This window comes from Tupaia chinensis, unplaced genomic scaffold (genome assembly GCF_000334495.1).
Source record: "Tupaia chinensis unplaced genomic scaffold, TupChi_1.0 Scaffold000175_1, whole genome shotgun sequence".
Classification (NCBI taxonomy): Eukaryota; Metazoa; Chordata; class Mammalia; order Scandentia; family Tupaiidae; genus Tupaia; species Tupaia belangeri.
In genome coordinates this window covers 1,779,224-1,799,323 of record NW_006159650.1, presented here as the reverse complement: position 1 = coordinate 1,799,323, position 20,100 = coordinate 1,779,224, and the positions used below count along the sequence as shown (strand labels likewise).

Here is a 20,100-nt window from a genome sequence, read left to right as displayed (position 1 = left end):
ACATGCTGGATGCATGTGCACACACGGCCAAAAATCTAAAAAAAATAAAGTAGAGATGGAAGAGAATTGATTGTAGCATGGCCATTCCCCATGGCAGATGCTCTCTCTCTCCCTCTCTCTCTATCTCTCTATCTCTCTCTGGTAAGCACACACACCCTCTAGCCAAAAAATAAAATAAAATAAAATAAAATAAAATAAAATAAAATAAAATAAGGAGTTAAGGTAACTTCTGAATACTTTCATTGTACAACCTTGGTGGAAATATTCTTTTTTTTTTTCTTTTTTTCTTTTTTCAGAAGATTTTTGCTACAGGGCGTGTGTGCTTGTTAGAGAGATGGAATGAGACAAAGAGACAGAAAGCTAGAACTCACCTCTGGGGGGGATGGCCACTTCGCAGTCTCTTCTCCTCCATTCTCTTCTTGGGATCTGGGGCATGCACACACACGCACCCAGCATTTCAAACCACCAGGTCCAGGACTCAAACCATGGTTAACTATGTGGGAGTCTAGTACCTTAGCAACTATACCATCTAATGACCTCTCAAAGAAAATAATGTAAGATTAGAAAGAACTACAAGGCAAATGTTTTATTTTACCTCTTAGGTTTATGTTGATAGTATCAAAAGGACAAAAGCACACAAAGAATTAACAAAAGGCTGTTTATTCAGATCACAAGGAAGTCTGCTACCATCACTTTCTGTCCAGTAGAACCTCCAGAGAACTTTGAAAAGAAAGTGGATAGTACAGAAGGAGGAAATCTTAAGGTAGTCTCTGATTGGTGAGTATTCCAGCAGGGTAGACTTTTTGGAACCAGGGAAGCTTTTTGATTGGCTTTCTTCAAGGGGTCAGCAGTCTCTGGTTCATTACCAACTGGTACATAGCTAGGAGCTCTCCAAGCTAAAAAAGTCTGCAGGGGTTTTTTTTGTTTGTTTATTTATTTGTTTGTTTGTTTGTTTGTTTCAACTGGAAGAATAGCCCTCAGCTTTCAGGACTGAGTCTTGAAAAAGCAATTCCTCAGAAGAATTATTACTGTAGTAATTAGAATTAGAAATACACATTTGGAATATCTTTTTTAGATCATAAAAAAGTACACAATTCAATTTACTTTTGCATAGCTGGAGGTGAACCTCACAGGCCCTCCAATATTTCAGTTACAAAAGAAACACAACTGTTTATGGAAGGAATTTTTAACCTGAGTATAAGGCAGGAATCGTCATAATGTTTTCTTTTACATTCACTAATTTCTTCCATGAGCAAGAGAAACAGACAAACACACACCCTACAGGGGCCTCATACTGAGATCCACCCCCAGGTCCAGCTAGTCCTGATCCCAGGTGCATACATACCATGTAGTCAGGGAGGTCTCCGGATGAGAACCCAGAATGCTCCATGTGAGTCACCCTTGCAGAGAGTCACATTTTAATGTTGTGTCACTGTCCGGCCCTAGGGCTTGTTAGTTACACGATCAGCAGGTGGCAGAACCAACGGAAATAAAATCATGCTTATATCTTGCTAGAGATTACACTATCCTGCTTCTTTTTGACACTAGGCTTGGTAAATCACCAACATTATTTTCCCACATGAAGGATAAACCAATGCTAAGACTTAGAAACATAAGTGCACTACACTTTATTACTGTGCTAATTCAGTGCAGTTCTTATGAAGAATGAACACAAGGGGTAAAAGGAGAAAAACAGCACACCGTATAACCTGGTATTTGAAATAAAAAGATGCAATGCCTGCCATCAATTCTCTCTTTGAATATTGGCAATGTAGATTAATTTTTAAGTATTCAAAAGTGGTGAGGGTGGTTTATATCCATTTTATTATATTGGGATCTTACTCTCCAGGCAATATCAATGTATTGTCTACCTACTAATTATACCTCTGACTTTACTCAAGGAGATCTCTCTTGAGGATGGCTTTCATAGTACTGGCATTCTGCACAAACTCTTCCCACCATAATCTGTCACTGGATCTAAAAAAAAAAAAGGGCTTTGCCTGTTGAATCTCCATCTTGCAGTGTCTGCCCCATGTTTACTCAGGTCCTATTATAGATTACTGAGGTGGGTCTCAGTTTGTTCTCCAGGCTTCTTGGTGGAATAGGCCTGCAATTGTCTCCAATAACCTCCACTTCCTCCCTACTCCTTTCTTCTCACATGTCTCATCAAGGAATGAAATGGCCACCAAATGTGAGATGTTTCCATGCACTTCCCTGCAAATTAAGCTCTTGGAAGATTACCTAGGGATCCAGCAGAGCTCTCAATGCAAAAATGTGAAATGAAAGAAATGTTGATGTTGATGGTCTAAGTTATTTCCCCAAAAGTGAGTGTGTATGCATGTGCATGTGTGTTTTAATTGCTAGAAGGTGCACGTATTTACCAGAAAGTGAGAAAGAGAGAGAAAGTACCCCAATGAGGAATGATCATACTGCATCCTTTTTCCTTCGTTTCTCTACCCTGTCAGGGTTTGGGGCACGTGTGCAAATGTGGTTGTATTTTCTAAGCTACTGGGGCTGGGATTCAGATTGCAGTTGATCATGTGGGATCTGGCTCTCCGTGCACAGCACTTAACTGCTGTGTTAACGGACCAGGTCATGTGTGTGCATGTGGATCTTTCAAATTTTATTTCATTTCACATTTTTGTGATGGTCGATTTTATGTCTGTGTTTGACTGAGTTGAAGAATACCTAGTAAGACATGGTTGGAAGTATCTGCAAGAGTTTTCCCAAAACAACTGCCTTTGGATCAGTAGGCCATACTCACAAGTGTGGATTGCCATAATCCAATTCAACGAGGGCACGAAAAGACAAAGAAATGGCAAATTCACTCTCCCTTCTAGAACTGAGTATTCATATTCTCCTGCCATCTGTATCGGCAGTCAGGATTACGCCAGCAGATCCCACCCCTCACCTCAAAATTAATAAACAGCTTACAATTCTGAAAACACAGAACAAAAAGAACCTTTGCACAAATAAATGATAGTAAGCTGACTAATATTTCAGTGAAAATGAAATTTGGTGATTTTTTTTAAAAGTATATTCTTGGTAAGAACATATTATGTTACAAATATAATAATAAAACACTTGTAATTTGCCTACTCAATTTAAGAGTATTTAGACCATGACTAGCCATTAAATCTATGTCTGTATTCCTTCCCACCCCAACTATTTGTTTCTGATATTCCCTTATCGGTTTGTTGTTGTTGTTGTTGTTGTTTAGGTTTTTGTCCCAGTGCATGTGCGCTCACTAGCAAGAAACAAATATATAGAGAGAAAGCAAGAATTCACGCCCCAGGGAGGATGGCCATGCTGCAATCCCTTCTTCTTCATTCTCCTTTCAGGATTTTGGGCACAGACGCGTATGTGCCCAGAGTAATTTTGAAACCACTGGTTCTGGGGCTTGAACTGCAACTGACTATATGAGAGTCCAGCACTTTAACTTCCATGCCACCTGCTAGCCCCACATTCCTTTGCTTTTTTAAAAAACACGATTTCGTATGTATACCTAAATAATATATTATTCGCTTATGCTCATTTTAACTTTATAAAATTATATCACTTTATATATGCTACAGCACTTGCTTTTGTGCTCAGTATTATGTTTCTTTTTCTTTTTTTTTAATTTGCGAGAGGGTGCGTGTACTCACCTGAGATGGGGGAGAAAGCACACCCACACTGAAATTTTTTTCTCCATTTCTCCATCCTGTCAGAATTTTGGGCACACACACATGTGCCTGGTGTGCTTTTCAAGCCACTGAGGCCAAGATTCAAACTGTGTGATTGGTCATGTGAGGTCCAGCTCCCTTGGCTACCAGGTTGTGGGGCTGGCCTTCAAATTATGTTTCTAAGATTCATCTATATTTACTCTGTAAACATAGCTTCCTTATTTTCACTGGTTAAAATTCCATCATGTGAAGATACATATTTTGTCAATGGGCAGTTAGATTGCTTCTGACTTATTATTGTAACTAATACTGCCATGAACAACAGCAATCATGTCTCCTGTTACACATGTGCACAGTCACGAAATACAGCATGCAATCTAATGGGATAAGAACCTACAATTTACTCTTCTCCAGGAGTGTCTTAGCTCAAGTCTATGTTCTCTATAGTTTATTAAGCAGTATGTCAAATCCAATTTTTTAAAAACTTCACAAATTGTTGTGCCGAAATTACATTGAATCTATAAAGCAATTTAAGAAAAACTAGTATCTTTAGAATGTTTAATCATCCTATCCATTCACATGATATAGCTCTCCATTTACTTACATCTTTTTCCTGTCTTTTTTCCTGATACACATTTCACAATTTTCCTCACACAGGATTTTTTCTTTTATTTTTTAATTTATTATTACTATTTTTTTTTAATTTGACCAGAGAGAGAGAGAGGGAAAGTGAGAAAGCAAGCCACCAGGTCCAGTACCCAAACCATAAGAGACTCCATCTGCCCAACCACCATGCCACCTGCCAGCCCCTCACAAAGGTTTTATACTTTATTAGATTTATCCCTAGGTACTTTTTGTTGCTAGAGGAAATGGTGAAGGTTTGCTGTTGTTATGTCTTCCACCTCTTGCTGGAATCCAGACATGTACATAGATTTTCTGCATAGTTTTTATAATCCAGCCATCTTGCTACACACTTTTAGGATTTTGTTATTAATAAGAGAAAATACCTGAAATCTCGTCATTCAAAAGAATGGAAGGTTATTCAGCACACAGTTTGGAGGACCAAGGGCCAGGAGCTATTTCTGGTGAGGATCTTACAGAGTTCTGATCACATCGAGAAGGCAAGAGGAGCCCAGCAGCTGTACCTAAATCTCTCTCTGTTTTGATCTCCTTCCCTCTCCTTATCAACCCACCAAAATTCAATCATGGAGGTTTCACCTTAATCACTTAACACTTCTAAAAGCCCCTCTTTTTGACACCATGAAGATAGTAAGTTTCCTCTTCTTTTTTTAGAGATAAGTTTTTGCTCTATGGTGTATGCATTCACCAGAAAGACAGAGAGACAGAAAGTGAGAAATCACACCCCAGGGGAGATGGCCATGCCACAATCCCCTCTCCTCCATTCTCCTCTCAGGATTTGGGGCACACACACATGCCTGGCATGAGTTTTAAGCCACCAGGTCAAGGACTTGAACCATGGTTGAATACGTGGGAGTCCAACAACATAAGCATTATGCCATCTACTGATTCCTAAATTTCCTCTTAGTACCTTCACAACCCAATCTTAACACATGCATTTTGGTGGGGAAACCATAGCAGATAATAAATTAAATGATCAGCTTTCTAATGTTAAATCACCCTTGTGTTTCTGAGGTAGACTCAATTTGATCCTGATGTATTATTTGTTTATAACCTGTTGGATTTAGATTGCTAATATTTTCTCTAAGATTTTGATGCCTATACATATGTATATTGGCTTGTCATTTTTCTTTTTTAATTTTTTCCTTTCTCGTACTGTTTTTATGACTTTATTATCAGTTATTTGCCTTAAAAAATACATTGGGAAATAGTCATTCTCCTATTTCCTGGTAGAATTTGTGTAAGATTATCATGAGCTCTTCCTAGAGTATTTCATTGAGCTCATATTTAAAATTCTCTGAGCTATCTAATTTCTTTAGAAATTTCTCATCACTGGATCAGTTTCATAATTAGTTATAGAACTCAGTTTCGAACTTTTCCTTAAGTTTTGGTAAACCACATGATTTTAGAAAATTGTATATTTTATCTAAATTTTTAAAGTTACTTAGTATTATCTTTTTGTGTTTTCAGTTTCTGCTGTTCTATAGCTATGTCTCCCTTTGTGCTGCCAATGCCACTTATTTTTGCCTTCTATATTTTTTACTTGACCAATCTGGTCAGATGTTTGTCTATTTAATTAGACTTTTCAAAAACAATTTGTTGCCTTTATCGATCCTTTCTTCTGTTCAACTGTTTTCTATTTTAATTCATTTGTACAATGATCTTTATTGCCTATTTCCCCTGAATTAATCCTGTTCTTTTTCTACTTTCTCATCTTGGATATTCAGCACATTACTTTTAAGACTTTCTCCCTTTCTACTATAAGCATTTAGACCTATTAACTTTTTTTTTTACTTTCGGTGTATTCTACAGTTCTAACATTTAAATTTTCCATATCATTTAGTTTTAGGTATTATTGAATTGCATTATGATTTCTCATTTGGTCAAAGGTAATTAAGAAGTGTGATTGTACATTATGAAACATATGGTCATGTTTTAAATTCATCTTTTCTTATTGTTTCCTGTCCTCTGCATGCAAAGCTCAGAATTGTGTCAATTCATACGTAGAATTCAGAGATATTCTTCTCTAGTTCTCATCTCTATGGGATTTCCTCCATGGTTTTCAGCCCCCAGGCTCTTTTTTCTCAGCCTTCTGTCTATAAAAACAAAATTTCTCTTGGCATTGTAGCCAGCAGACTGCTGCATGACTTTACACAATTGAGGTCACTCTCAAAGGAAAGCAGTCAGGGGAAAGATGGGAAAATGAACCTACAGGCTATTTGGTCCAGGTCAGCCCCATGCCTGGGTGGTTAAGGCAGCTGAATCCCATATGGCTGATCACACAATTTGAATTCTGGAGCCAGCAGCTTTAGAAACACAGGGCATATGTTTATGCATGGCCAAAATACCAAAAGGAAAGAAAGATGGAGAAGAGATTATGATGTGACCTTAAAAAAAAAGAAAAAAAGAAAAAAAAAAAGAAAACCTCTTTGGGATCCCCTTTTCCAGTGCTCTGGCCAGAAAGACATTGTTTCCCAGGGGTCTCAGTGCCCATGCCACCTCTGCCCTGCAGAGCAGCTGACAGACCTCACTCAAGGGAGGGGTATAATTTTCACACCCAGGTAATAGAGACTTTCATGCCCATTCTCTGGCTCAAGGGAGCACCTTGTCTCTGTTCTCTGATCAGAAAGATAGGGTTTGGGACCAGCAGTTAACATAATGGCTATGTCGCTGGACTCCCATGTAGTCGACCGCAGTTCGCATCCTGGACCTGGTGGCTTAAAACTCATGCCGGGCACGTGTGCGTGCCTGCCCAAGATCTCAAGAGAAGAACGGAGGAGAAGGGATTGCGGCATGGCCATCCCCCCTGGGGGGGGGTGATTTCTCATTTTCTGTCTCTCTGTCTCTCTGTCTGGCGAGCGCACGCACCCTATAGCAGAAAAAACCTCTCCAAAAAAGAAAGATAGAGTTATCTCAGAGATTTACTTTTCAACACCTGCTTCATAGCTCTGTATTTAAGCCACTTTCAAGTTAAAACTAGAAAATAATTTTTTTCTGAGTAATTTTTTTATTCTTTTTTTTTAACATTCAATCACTGTGTATCATTACAGCATATCAATGAATTTTCCCATCATGAGTAAAGTGCATATTGGTTCAGTCAAAGCTATTACCATATACATTATAATCAACAGATTTCTTTCCATTTTGGGTCCCTTGAATGTTTTGCTTCTTTCTTCTCCTTGATTCCCTTCCTCTCACCCTCCCCCATTCCCACCCTCTTCCCACACTGTCTCCAGTATCACCATTGCTCCCTGCTTTTAAACTTCCAGTCTTTCAGTTTCTGCCATAGAGCGCAGACATTCAATATACATTGAATGGGGACATACAATGCCTCTCTTTCTTAGTCTGGCTTGCTTCACTTAGCATTAAATCTTCCACATTTGTTCACTTTCTATCAAATGCCAGGGCCTCATTGTTTTCTATGGCTGAGTAGAATTCTGTAGTGTATATGTTCCACACTTTTCAATCCATTATCTGTTTGTGGACATTTGGGTTGCTTCCATGTCTTAGCAATTATGAATAATGCTGCAATAAACATGGATGTGCAAGTTTTTCTGACTAAGCATTTTCCTATCATTTGAGTAGATACCTAGGAGTGGAGTTGCTACATCATATGGTAGTTACATGTGTAAGTTAAAAGAAGATTTTTTGGGGGGAGAGAGGTTTTCGCTATAGGGCGCGTGTGCTCGCCAGACAGACAGAGACAGAGAGACAGAAAGCGAGAAATCACCCCCCAGAGGGGATGGCCACGCTCCAATCCCTTCTCCTCCATTCTCCTCTCGGGATCTTGGGCATGCACGCACACGGTCCCGGTGTGAGTTTAAGCCACCGGGTCCAGGACTCGAACTGCGGTTGACTATGTGGGAGTCCAGTGACATAGCCATTATGCTAACAGCTGGTCCCTAGACCTTTTCTTTTTTTTAAATAATAACAAAAAGTTGAGTCACTTGTCAAACAAGAGATTAGAGATTAAGAAGGTATAATATAGGCTGGCTCTGTAGTCTAGTGGTTAAGGAAATTGGATTCCTTGTGACTGACTGTAGTTTGAGTCCCAGCCTCAGCAGCTTGAAAAACAGTGGGCACATGTGTGTGCATGCCCAAAATCTGAAAACAATGGAGAAATGGAGAAGGGATTACAGCGTGACCACGCCCCAACCTCTCTCCCTTTTTCTGTCTCTCTTTTTTTTTTAATTTCTTTTATATATTCAATCACATTATTTAGCTTGCAAAGTGAAAATTTCAACATGAGTACATTTCACACCGGTCCAGTTGACAATACTATAAGGTTATCTCTCAACAGATAATAACCCATTTCTTTGTCCCATAAATGCCTTGCCTCTCTATTTGTCTCTTTGATGTCCTTCCATAGACTCTACTCCTTCACCTTCCCTCATCCCACACTGTATCTGGTATTCACAACCATTTATTATATTTCTATATCCTTTAGCCATTCAGTTTGGGCCATAGAGTGCAGACAATCGATATATACTAAATGAAGACATACAATGTCTCTCTTTCATAGTCTGGCTTGCTTCACTCAGCAGTAAATCTTCCATATTCCTCCATTTTATGTCAAAGGCCAGGATCGTGTTGTTTTTTATGGCTGAGTAGTATTCCATAGAGTATATGCACCACACTTTTTTTTTTTTTTTTTTTTTTTTGGAGAGGTTTTTGCTATAGGGTGCATACGCTCGCCAGACAGACAGAGAGAGACAGAGAGAGAGCGAGAAATCACCCCCCAGGGGAAATGGCCACGCCACAATCCCTTCTCCTCCATTCTCCTCTCGGGATCTTGGGCATGCACGCACACGTGCCCGGTATGAGTTTTAAGCCACTGGTGTGGGATACCAACCGCGGTCGACTACATGGGCATCCAGTGACATAGCCATTACACTAACTGCTGGCCCCAGCACCACACCTTTTCAATTCATTCATCCATTCGTGGGCATTTGGGTTGGTTCCATGTCTTAGCAATTGTGAACAATGCCACAATAAACATCAATGTGCAAGCACTTTTCTGATTAAGGATTCTTCTGTCCTTTGGGTAGATACCAAGAAGTGGGATTGCTGGATCATATAGTAGTTCTATTTGTAGATCTTTGAGGAATTTCCAAACTGTTCTCCACAGTGGCTGGACAAATTTACATTCCCACCAGCAGTGTAAGAGAGTTCCCCTTTCACCACGACTCTGCCAGCACTTATTATTATTTTTTTTAATCTTAGTCATTCTGACTGGGGTTAGGTGATGGTATCTCATTGTAGTTTTGATCTGCATATCCCTTACTATGAGAGATGCTGAGCATTTTTTTCATATGCCTTTTGACTATTTATATATCACCCTTAGAGAGTGGTTTTTTAAAACTCATTCTCCCATCTTTTAATAGGGTTGCTCATCTTTTTTGGGGGACAGTTGCTTGAGTTCCTTGTGTATTCTGGTTATCAGTCCCTTGTCTGATGCGTAGTTTACAAAAATCTTTTCCCATTCTGAGGGCTGTCAATTCACACTAATTACTGTGTCTTTTGCCATACAGAACTTCTTACTCTGATGTAATCCCATTTGTCTATTTTTGGGATTATTGACTGTGCTCTGGGGGGTCTTTTTTTTTTTTTTTGAGAGGTTTTCATTATAGGGCGCGTACACTCGCCAGACAGGGAGAGAGAGAGACATAGAGACAGAAAGCGAGAAATCAACCCCCAGGGGGGATGGTCACGCCGCAATCCCTTCTCCTCCATTCTCCTCTCGGGATCTTGGGCATGCATGCACATGCACCTGGTGTGAGTTTTAAGCCACTAAGTCCAGGACGCAAACCACGGTCGACTACGTGGGAGTCCAGCAACATAGCCATTATGCTAACTGCTGGTTCCCTGAGGGTCTTATTTAAGAAGTCTGTGGGGACCAGCAGGTGGTGTGGTGGTTAAGGTGCTGGACACTCCCACATGGCTGACCACGGTTTGAGTCCCGGACCTGGCAGCTTGCTTTCTCACTCTTTCTCTCTCTCTCTCTCTCTCTCTCTCTCTGGTCAAATTAAAATAAATGAACGAATAAATAAATAATTATTAAAAATAAAAGAAGTCTTTGCCTACCACATTGTCTCCCAGAATTTCCCCAGTGTTTTCCAGCAGCAGTTTTATAATTTGAGGTCTTGGGTTTAGATATTTGATCCACTTTGAGTTGATTTTTGTCAATAGTGAGGTAGGCGTTCTGATTCATCTTTATGCAGGTGGATATCCAGATTTTTCAGCACCATTTGCTAAAGAGGTTTTCCTTTTCCCAATGGAGTAACTGGTACCCTTTGTCAAAAACCAATTGGCTGTATGTTTGGGAGTTTATTTCTAGGGACTCTATTCTGTTCCATTGGCCTACTTGTTGTTTCAGTGCCAATACCATGCTGTTTTGATTACCACAGCTCTGTAGTATATTTTTGGCTTAGGGAGTGAGATGCTGCCCACTCCACTCTTCTTGTGGAGGATTGCTTTGGCAATATGAGGTCTTTTATGATTCCAGATAAATTGTATAATTTTTTTTTAGATCTGTGAGGACTGTCTCTGGTACTTTGATTGGTATCGCATTAAATATGTAAATGAATTTGGGTAGGATTGCCATTTTGATTATATGAATTATTCCAATTCAGGAACATGGGATGTCTTTCCATTTATTTATTTATTTTTATATACATTCATTCACATTGTTTAGCTTACGAAGTGAACATTTCAATATGTGAACATTTCTCCCCAGTCCAGTTGATCAAAATATCTTCAACAGATAACACCACACCTCCCCATCCCGTCAATGCTCTGCCTCTGTATCCCTCTTCCAAATGTCCTTCCCTAGGCCCCCCTCCCACCCACACACCACATCTGGCATTCATACCCATCTCTTGTGTTTGTATATCTTTTAGTCAATCAGTTTCGGTCATAGAGTGCAGACACTTGGTATATATTAAGTGAGGACATACAATGTCTCTCCTTTATAGCCTGGTTTGCTTCACTCAGCAGTAAATTTTCTATATTCTTCCACTTTCTGTCGAAAGCCTGGGTTTTGTTGGTTTTTATGGCTGAATAGTATTCCATAGAGTATATGTGCCACAGTTTTTCAATCCACTCATCCATACAGGGGCATTTGGGTTGATTCAATGTCTTAGCAATCGTGAATAGTGCCACAATAAACATCGATGTGCAAGCATCTTTCCGATGAAGAATTCTTCTGTCCTTCAGGCAGATACTGAGGAGTGGGATTGCTGGATCATATGGTAGTTCTATTTGTAGATTTTTGAGGAATCTCCAAATTGTTCTCCACAGTGGCTGGATCAATTTACATTCCTATCAGCAGTGTAAGAGTTCCCCTTTCACCACACCACCGCTAACACTTATCATTTTTTATTTATTTTAATCTTAGACATTCTGACGGGGGTTAGGTGGTACCTCACTGTTGTTTTGATCTACATTTCCCTTACAATGAAGGATGTTGAACATTTTTTCATATGCCTTTTGGCTATTCGTAAGTCATCTCTAGAAAGGGTTGTTTTCACCTCCTCCCATCTTTTAATAGGGTTGATCATCTTTTTTCCAAACAGCTTATTTAGTTCCTTGTGTATTCTGGTTATCAGTCCATTATCTGATGCATAATTTCTCCTAGAGTCTTTTTTTTTTTTTTTTCCTGTTGGTTTTCCAATTATCTGGGGCACGATGTTAGGTGATCAATTTGCCTTTTTTCCATCTTCTTATATGCACTTATTGCTATGAACTTCCCTTTTATGACTGCTTTTGCAGTGTCCCAAAGATTATGGAGACTCAAGTCCTCACTGTCATTGGCTTCCATGAATCTTTTGATTTCATTCTTTATTGTTTCAGTAGCTGTGAAGTCATTCAGGAGCAGGTTATTTAGTTTCCATGTATTTATCTGTTTTTGAGGATTTCTCTTGAAATTAAAATCAAGTTTAATTCCATCATGGTCAAAGAATATGATGGATATAGTTTCTATGCCTTTGAATCCTTAGAGGCTTGCCTTATGCCCTGTCATGTGGTCAATCTTCGAAAAGATTCCATGGGGGGGTGAGAAAAATGTTTATCTCATGGTTTTTGGGTGGAAAGTTCTATAAATGTCTGTTAAGTCCATTTGTTTTATGGTTTCATTTAGTTCCTTTATCTCTTTACTTAGTTTTTGTCTAGATGATCTGTCCAGAGGAGACAGTGGGGTGTTGATGTCCCCAACAATTAGTATGTTGCAGTCTATTTCTCCTTTTAGATCTAGCAGTCTTTCCTTCATGTATTTGGGTGCTCCTGGGTTAGGTGCATAGATATTTGTAAGTGTTATAGCTTCTTGATAGAGCAACCCCTTTTACTACAATATAGTGCCCTTCTTTGTCTTTTCGAACACTTTTCATTTTAAAGTCTATTTTGTCAGAAATTAGTGCCGTGACTCTAGCTCTTTTTTGGTTCCCATTTATATGGGATATCTTTTTCCAGCCCTTCACTTTTAACCTATGTATGTCTTTATCCATGAGATGTGTTTCTTGTAGACAACAGATAGAGGGTTTCTGTTTTTTTATCCATTCAGCCAGTCTGTGTCTCTTGATAGTATAATGTAATCCATTAACATTCAATGTTGTTATCGATATTTCCAGAATTGACCCTACCTTTAAGTTGGCCATCATCTTGGTTATCTTTTATTCCCTTATCCCTGGCTGCTCGTTCTTTAGTTTTCCTAGAACAACACTCTCTTCAGAGTTTCTTGAAGAGCTGGTCTGGCATTAGCAAATTCTTTTAGGTTTTGTTTGAGAAGATTTTAATCTTTTTTTCCCATTTGAAAGATAATCTTGCTGGATATAATAATCTTGGTTGAAATTGCTTCTCTCTTAACACTTTCAATGTCTTCCCATTCTTTCCTTGCTTGCATTGTTTCTGTTGAAAGGTCTGGCGTTAGCCTAATGGGATGAGCTTTCTGGTCACTTGTCATTTCTCTCTTGCCAATTTTAGTATCATGTCTTTATCTGTGGTCTTGGCCAGTCTGGCCAAGATGTGTCTTGGGGAAGATCTTCTTGGTTTGATTCTATTTGGGATCCTTTGTATTTCTTGGGTCTGGATGTGTGAGTGCTTCTCTAGACTTGGGAAGTTTTCTTCCAGGATTTCATGGAATAGATTTTTCCATGCCCTTATCAGTTTCTTCACCTTTTGGGATGCCAATTATTCGAACGTTTGGATATTTAATGGAATCTAGTATTTCTCGTATATTATCCTCATTTTTTTGTCGTTATTTTCTCTATCTTTTTGGTATTTTTATCTTCTGTGTCAGAGATTCGATCTTCTGCATGGTCTAGTTGACTTTTAATATTTTCTAGAGAGTTTTAGTGTCCATCTCTTCTTTCATATTGTGGAAGTACTTCCTAATCTCTTGTAGTTTGATGTCTCTTTTCTGTTCCAGCTCATAGAGTTTTGTCACCATGAATGTTCTAAATTCTTTCTCTGACATTTTGGTAACTTCCTCTATTTTTTCGAGAGATGGAAAGGAGTTATTGCATTTGTCTGATGGAGACATATTTCCTGGTTTATTCAGACTTGAAGCTTGTCTTCTACTTCTAGCCACTGGGAGATGTATTCATTTTTAGATACCTTTTCGGAGAATGTTTCTTCGACTTGAAACAAGTATGCTTCCTTTTAACTGTGGTCAGTTGTGTGTTGAAGTCTCTCTTCTGCTGTGTTTGACAATGTGCTCTCCACAGAAGGAGTCTTCTATTCAGGTGTCTGAAGAATAGTATCTCCTTTTCCGCAGGTGGTTTAATAAGAGGAAGATCCAAGGGAGCCTCACAGTACTAGCGTATTTTAAAAGTATGATTCTAGGCCTGTCTAGTCCCTCTGGAATGATGGAGGATGAGGAGAAATTGACAACATAAGAGGGAAACAAAAAGAGTATAAAGGAGAATAAAGAAAAAGTTGTGCACAGCGCACTAGTGCTGCATGTGGTTTCACCAGGGGGTTGGAGATGGAACTGGGTTCTGTTGGAGAGGTGGAAGCTACCTGTGGGCTAAGGAGGAGTAGGAGATTAATAAAAGAAAGGAGAGAAAGAGAAAAAAAACTGCCTACTTTATGGACAGGGGTAGCTCTGGGGTTTGGGGAGCTGGGCTAAGGTCAGTGACTGGCCCTGCCTCAGGGTCCCTGGTTTTGCCAAGGGGTTGGAGATGGAACTGCGTGTCTTTCTGTCTCTTTATAGCTAGTGCACACACACCCTGGCAATTTTTATAAAGAAAAGACTAAAAAATAAGAAATGTATTCTCAAACAAGTCATTCTTCAAGCTTTGGTCCCTCGCCTCAATAATCCTGCTATTATGCGTTTTCTAGAGTCTTCAGCAAGTTGCTGTTTGTACTTTGTCCAGAGACCTCAGCTGTGATCAGTGAGTGAGAAAGGCTGCATTTACTCCATCTTCACCAGCACCAGAAGTTCCATCTTTTATTTTTCATTGAGCTCAGATTTGATTAAAATTATGGATTTTGTCATTTTTCAGCATTTTCTTATATTTTAACTGAGAATCCTTCATATGCGTCCTGACCTAAAGCTGGAAATAGAAATTACCCAAATTACCCAGTTTCTTTTCTAGAGACTCCCAGTCATTTTTTATTTAATAACACATTGAAGACATCACCACTGTTCTATATTAAGCTATTTTTGTATAGTTTCCTAAGTCCTCTCTTTTAGTCTACAAGTGTTTATTGGAAACTTCAAATGTTGGTTAAGCACTGTGCTAACACCTAGGAATATGGAACTAAATAAGGCAAATGAATCCTCTAAGTATCCATAATCTAACAAAGTGAACAGACACATTCAACTAACTGCAAAATGCTGTGATAAGCACTGTGACAGGGTGTCCCCGAAGTGTTTCCATGGCCCTGGGCTCAATAGTTCCAATGATAATCTGGTCAGTAACAGAGTACCTTAGAAAGGAGATCATAAATTAGACAGCTCTTGAAAGATCAGTAGGATTCCATGGAGGAAGGGTATTCAATGTAAACAAATGTGATGAGGCAAAAAAATATAAATGCAAATAGTAACTATAGCTAATAACAATGTATTGTATAACTGAGATTTAGTCATTTTTCTTGACTGAATATTCCTGGACTTAATATACAGATTTCTGAAAAATATTGTTTCATTAACTTTGCCAGTGTTCTTGTTGTTTTTATGGAGGAGAGAGTCTTCAGTGGTCCTTATTCCGCCATTCCCAATATCTTCTTTGCTGCAGCCTGTGTACTTTCTTCAGATCTCTATACCAAGTTTCTAATTCTCTCTTCAGCTTATTCCAATCTGCTATAAAATCTCCATTTTGATTTTAATTTTTATTATTATACTTATTTCTAGTTCTACTAGTTATTTTTTAAGAGGTTTTTGCTATAGGGCGCATGCACTCGCCAGACAGAGAGAGAGAGAGAAATCACCCCCCAGGGGGGATGGCCCCACCGCAATCCCTTCTCCTCTGTTCTCCTCTCAGGATCTTGGGCACACACGCTCATGCGCCTGGCGTGAGTTTTAAGCCACCAGGTCCGGGACGCAAACCACAGTCAACTACATGGGAGTCCAACGACATAGCCATTATGCTAACTGCTGGTCCCTACTAGTTATTTATATAACCATAAATAAAAGTCCAGTTGGATTTTACTTTGTATTATTTGATTGTCAAAAACAATCAGTGGCAATTGTTTAATATCACAGTTTCCCAGAGTAGTGATAATAGATGGAGAAAACTACAGGTTAGCCAAAACACAAAAGGAAAATCTGAGAAGGCTTTGAAAAATATCCCAGCATGATTCTCAAAATATAGAAGGTCACATGCATGTATAGAATAGTGCACATACTCTTTCTATAGTCTGGCCACTTTACAATAAATATGTTCTCTCTTTATGGAAAAAATATTAAAAAAAAAAAAAAAGAAGAAGAAGAAGAAGGTTACTTTATCACTATTCCCCTTGACTTCCTGCTTGTGCCTCACTCTAAGGTCACTTACCCCTGCCCTTACTTTCCTATCTCCAACACTCTCGAGTACAGATAAAGAGTAATTCAGAAGACTACCCGAAGGCACTTTTCACGTTTGCTAAGTCATGGAAACAACCTAAATGCCCACGAACTGATGAATGGTTAGAAAAACTGTGGCACATATACTCAATGGAATACTTACTATTCATCCATAAAATATATTTGAAACCATACTGCTTCTGTTGTTATAGAGTTATAAAATTATACAAAATTATAAGACATATTTTGAATATTTATCTTTAAAATTCAGTATTTTGAAACTTTGAAAGTTGTTTGTAAACTGTCAAGAATTATGGAGTATGAGCTAAAATTCTTTGCTATGTAAAGTAAATGTTTGTGGAAAAATATAAAATAAAAACAACTTGTAATGGTAAGAAAAAGAGTAATTCAGAAGACAAACATCATTTGAGAATAGAAACTAGACACTGTTGATCTAGCCCTCTCAGTACCTATAAACCCTGCAAGACTTATTTTAGAGGCAATAAAATGGGATTTTTGTTAGTCAACCAAGGAAACGTTGAAGGAAGGTAGCCATTTTAGTCCATTGTATTGATAAGAAAAACACCTAAGTCTGGGTTATTTATAAAGAATACAGGCTTATTTAGCTTGTCGTTTTGAAAGTCCAAGGTCAAGTAGCTTTATTTGGCCAGGGTCTTCTTACTGGTGGGGAATCTCTGCAGTATTCCAAGGTAGTGGGGAGCATCACATGGTGAGACAAAGCATGGGTGTGTCTGTCTGATAAAACTACCAGGAGTCAGTCATGGGTGACCTCATCCAATCCCAGTTATCTCCTAAAGGCCCCACCTCTTTCTGGATTAAATTTCTGTAATTGGATTAAATTTTCACCCTCTCAACATCATTATAATAGCTCACCAAATTTTAACACATGAGTTCTTGGGCAGGGTGTGCACATCCAAACCACAGCAGTAACATATTGAGATTAAGAGGATGAACACAGGGCTTGAGTGAAGGCTGGTTCTGCCTCAGGTTCTGGCAGCTGCAGGTGAGTTTATCACTTAAATTCCTGGCAACCCAATTTCCTCCTCTAGACACAAGGAGCCAGGGCAATGCTACAGGAACATTTAGTGGCTCTGAAACTTTCCATATAAGCATGCACAACCTAGTTACCTAATACACACCATTGGCTGCCCTGACAGATGACATACTAACTGGCTGGCTGGATGCTTTCCTGAATGAACGAACACAGAGCCACAGTATGACTTTTTTTAAGAATTATTTTATTTATTGTTATTATGATTATTAATCTGATCATAATCATATTAGACAAGAGAGAGAGAAAAAACATGAGAAAGCAACCCACGAGGTCCAGGACTCAAACCACAGCCGGCCATATGGAAGTTCAGCACCTTAACCACCATGCCACCTACCATCCCCCACAGTATGACTTGTGGGCCCCTTGCTCCATTAAAAATATTATTTTATATTATTTTATAAGGGTATTAGTATAAATATACTAACATTTTCCTCTACCCAAAAGTTCATTTTCTTTTCTAGCCTGGTGTCATAATCAGTACTGTAATTAATTGCAATGCTTGAAGCCACATGGCAGACCATGGGTTCAGATCCCTGGACCCCCTGAAAACACACTGGACATGGGTATGCATGCCCAAGATCTTGATGAGCTAGAAGCCTGGGAAATGGGGATCACAATGTGATGAGACCCTCTTAAGGGCCTCTCTCATGCTATCATGAATTAAACTTTTTTTTAAAAAACTTCTTAATTAAAATATGCTATGGATCTCTAAAAGTGCCACAGGCCCATTTGCTATGCCTGCTTACCTAATAGAGAAGTCACCCTTGATGAACTGAATGATTGCTTCAGTTTCTAGGATGTTTTATAAGAAAAGTCTTTAGCCTCAAGGAAAATAAATTCAAAAGTAGCATTTCCCATATTTTATACCAAGCCTATTGCTTCATTTTCTTTTCTAAGGAGATGAGTAGAAACTCCTCATTCTGCCATTAGACATTTAAAAGAAAGCTACTTCTGACTCCAAAGATGCCAGTAACTCATGTGACATTTTTGTGTAAATTAGAAAAAGGCTTCTCATCTTTAAGAAAAGAAATAAGCTTTTGAAGTAGTATTATTGCATAATTTAGGCAACTACCCCCACCAAGCCTGAGGAAAGTGCAGGCTCAAGAGCATATCCCTTCCAGCCTTTATTAGGAGTCACTGTCGTGGCCCACATGTCAAGGTGCCACCAATCCAACGCGAACCCCTGGCCAATCAGGTTTGTCTAGTTGGAAGACATTTTTACAGGATACATCTTTGAGTCAGCTAAGTTTTCTCAAAAGGCCCTCCTTTCAAATGCACTTAGGAGATAGGCTTTTATAGAAATATTTCCTGTCCAAGATTTCAACCAGGTCCTTGTATGTAAATGAAGGATTGAAACCTGTGCGGTTCTGATTGATCAACTCAAGCAGCAGTCTCATTGGTCCATTACCAAAGCTGACACTGTATTGACTGGTTGCTTTGCGTAGCCAGCATCCAAACTCCTTTCCTTCAGTGGGGGTCAACCTTAGGTTACTCAGCCTTCCCAGTGTATGTGCCTAATGCTGGGTGATTATAGAGGTGCATAGGGGTTAACACTAATCCATGGCCTCCAGCTTAAGAGCAAACTAAGTATTGTCCCATAAACCACACTATTCTCAATCTGCTGCCAAAGCATTTATATCCTATTAAGACGCTGGCAAAGTCTCTGAAAGTAGTGGAAGAGTCGAGTCATGATCTTGGGTTCTCCCAGAGCAGAGAAGACAAGGCATAGTCACATACTCATGTGTGTACCAGAGTCCATGTGCACACTTGCTTCTCTATGTGAATGTATGGCTGTGCAGACAAGGGAAGCTCATTGTGAGCCAGGACTCTCACTTTGTTTCCTGGGATTCCACTGTGAGGCCTGGACTCTCCACAGCACGTTGGTCTGTGTCTACAAGGTGAAATCACCTCCTTAGTTAGGGCACCCTTATGCAGGTCACAGTCTGAACAGCTGTGTGCAGCAGCCCTGCCTAGCTCACTGACCTCCTTGGCTGTGGGCAGATTACACTCACACATACTAAAGTTTCTGTTCTCCTCTCTGCAGGGATGACATGCCAAGCTCGGAGCTCCTACATCACCAGTGAGATCCTATGGGGCTACCGGTTCACTCCTGTCCTGACACTGGAGGACGGATTCTATGAAGTCGACTACAACAGCTTCCACGAGACCTACGAGACCAGCACCCCATCCCTCAGTGCCAAAGAGCTGGCCGAGTTAGCCAGCAGGGCAGAGCTGCCCCTGAGCTGGTCAGTATCCAGCAAACTCAACCAACATGCAGAACTGGAGACAGAGGAAGAAGAAAAGAACCTGGAAGAGCAAACAGAAAGGAATGGTGATGTGGCAAATCTAGAGAATGAATCCAAAGTTTAATCCCCCTTAGCTGGCCAACCCCTCTCTTCTTCCCTCAACACAACCTTTCCTTGTCTCTCATTCTCTTCCTTTCCAATCTGTCTTACTTGGTTCTTTACTTATTTATATTTAATTTTTACATTACCAGAAAACAAATCTTCAAGGTGTAAAATATCTACCTGCCCTCTCTCAGTTATTTAGATCAACAAAGTAGACATGGATTTGGCAAAGGTGCACTGTGCCCTCATTTGTGGCCCAAGCCTGATCTCCTCCCAAAATACCACACATTCAACTTCTAGAGATTTAAGCTACTTACCTGCATGTATTGTACAATACTACATCACTCAAAAGAGTGTGTCAAAGATTTTACC

At 39.4% G+C, this 20,100-nt stretch overlaps 1 protein-coding gene across 1 annotated transcript in view; it reads left to right on the top strand.

The window, feature by feature from the left end:
- The window catches only part of KCNJ6 (potassium inwardly rectifying channel subfamily J member 6), a 350,982-nt gene extending 331,164 nt beyond the window's left edge, over positions 1–19,818 (top strand). Inside the window, exon 4 of the mRNA XM_006146286.2 lies at positions 19,425–19,818. Coding sequence (XP_006146348.1) covers positions 19,425–19,750 — 326 coding nt within the window. The 3' untranslated portion in view covers positions 19,751–19,818. The remainder of the gene's footprint in view (positions 1–19,424) is intronic.
- Positions 19,819–20,100: the final 282 nt, after the last annotated feature.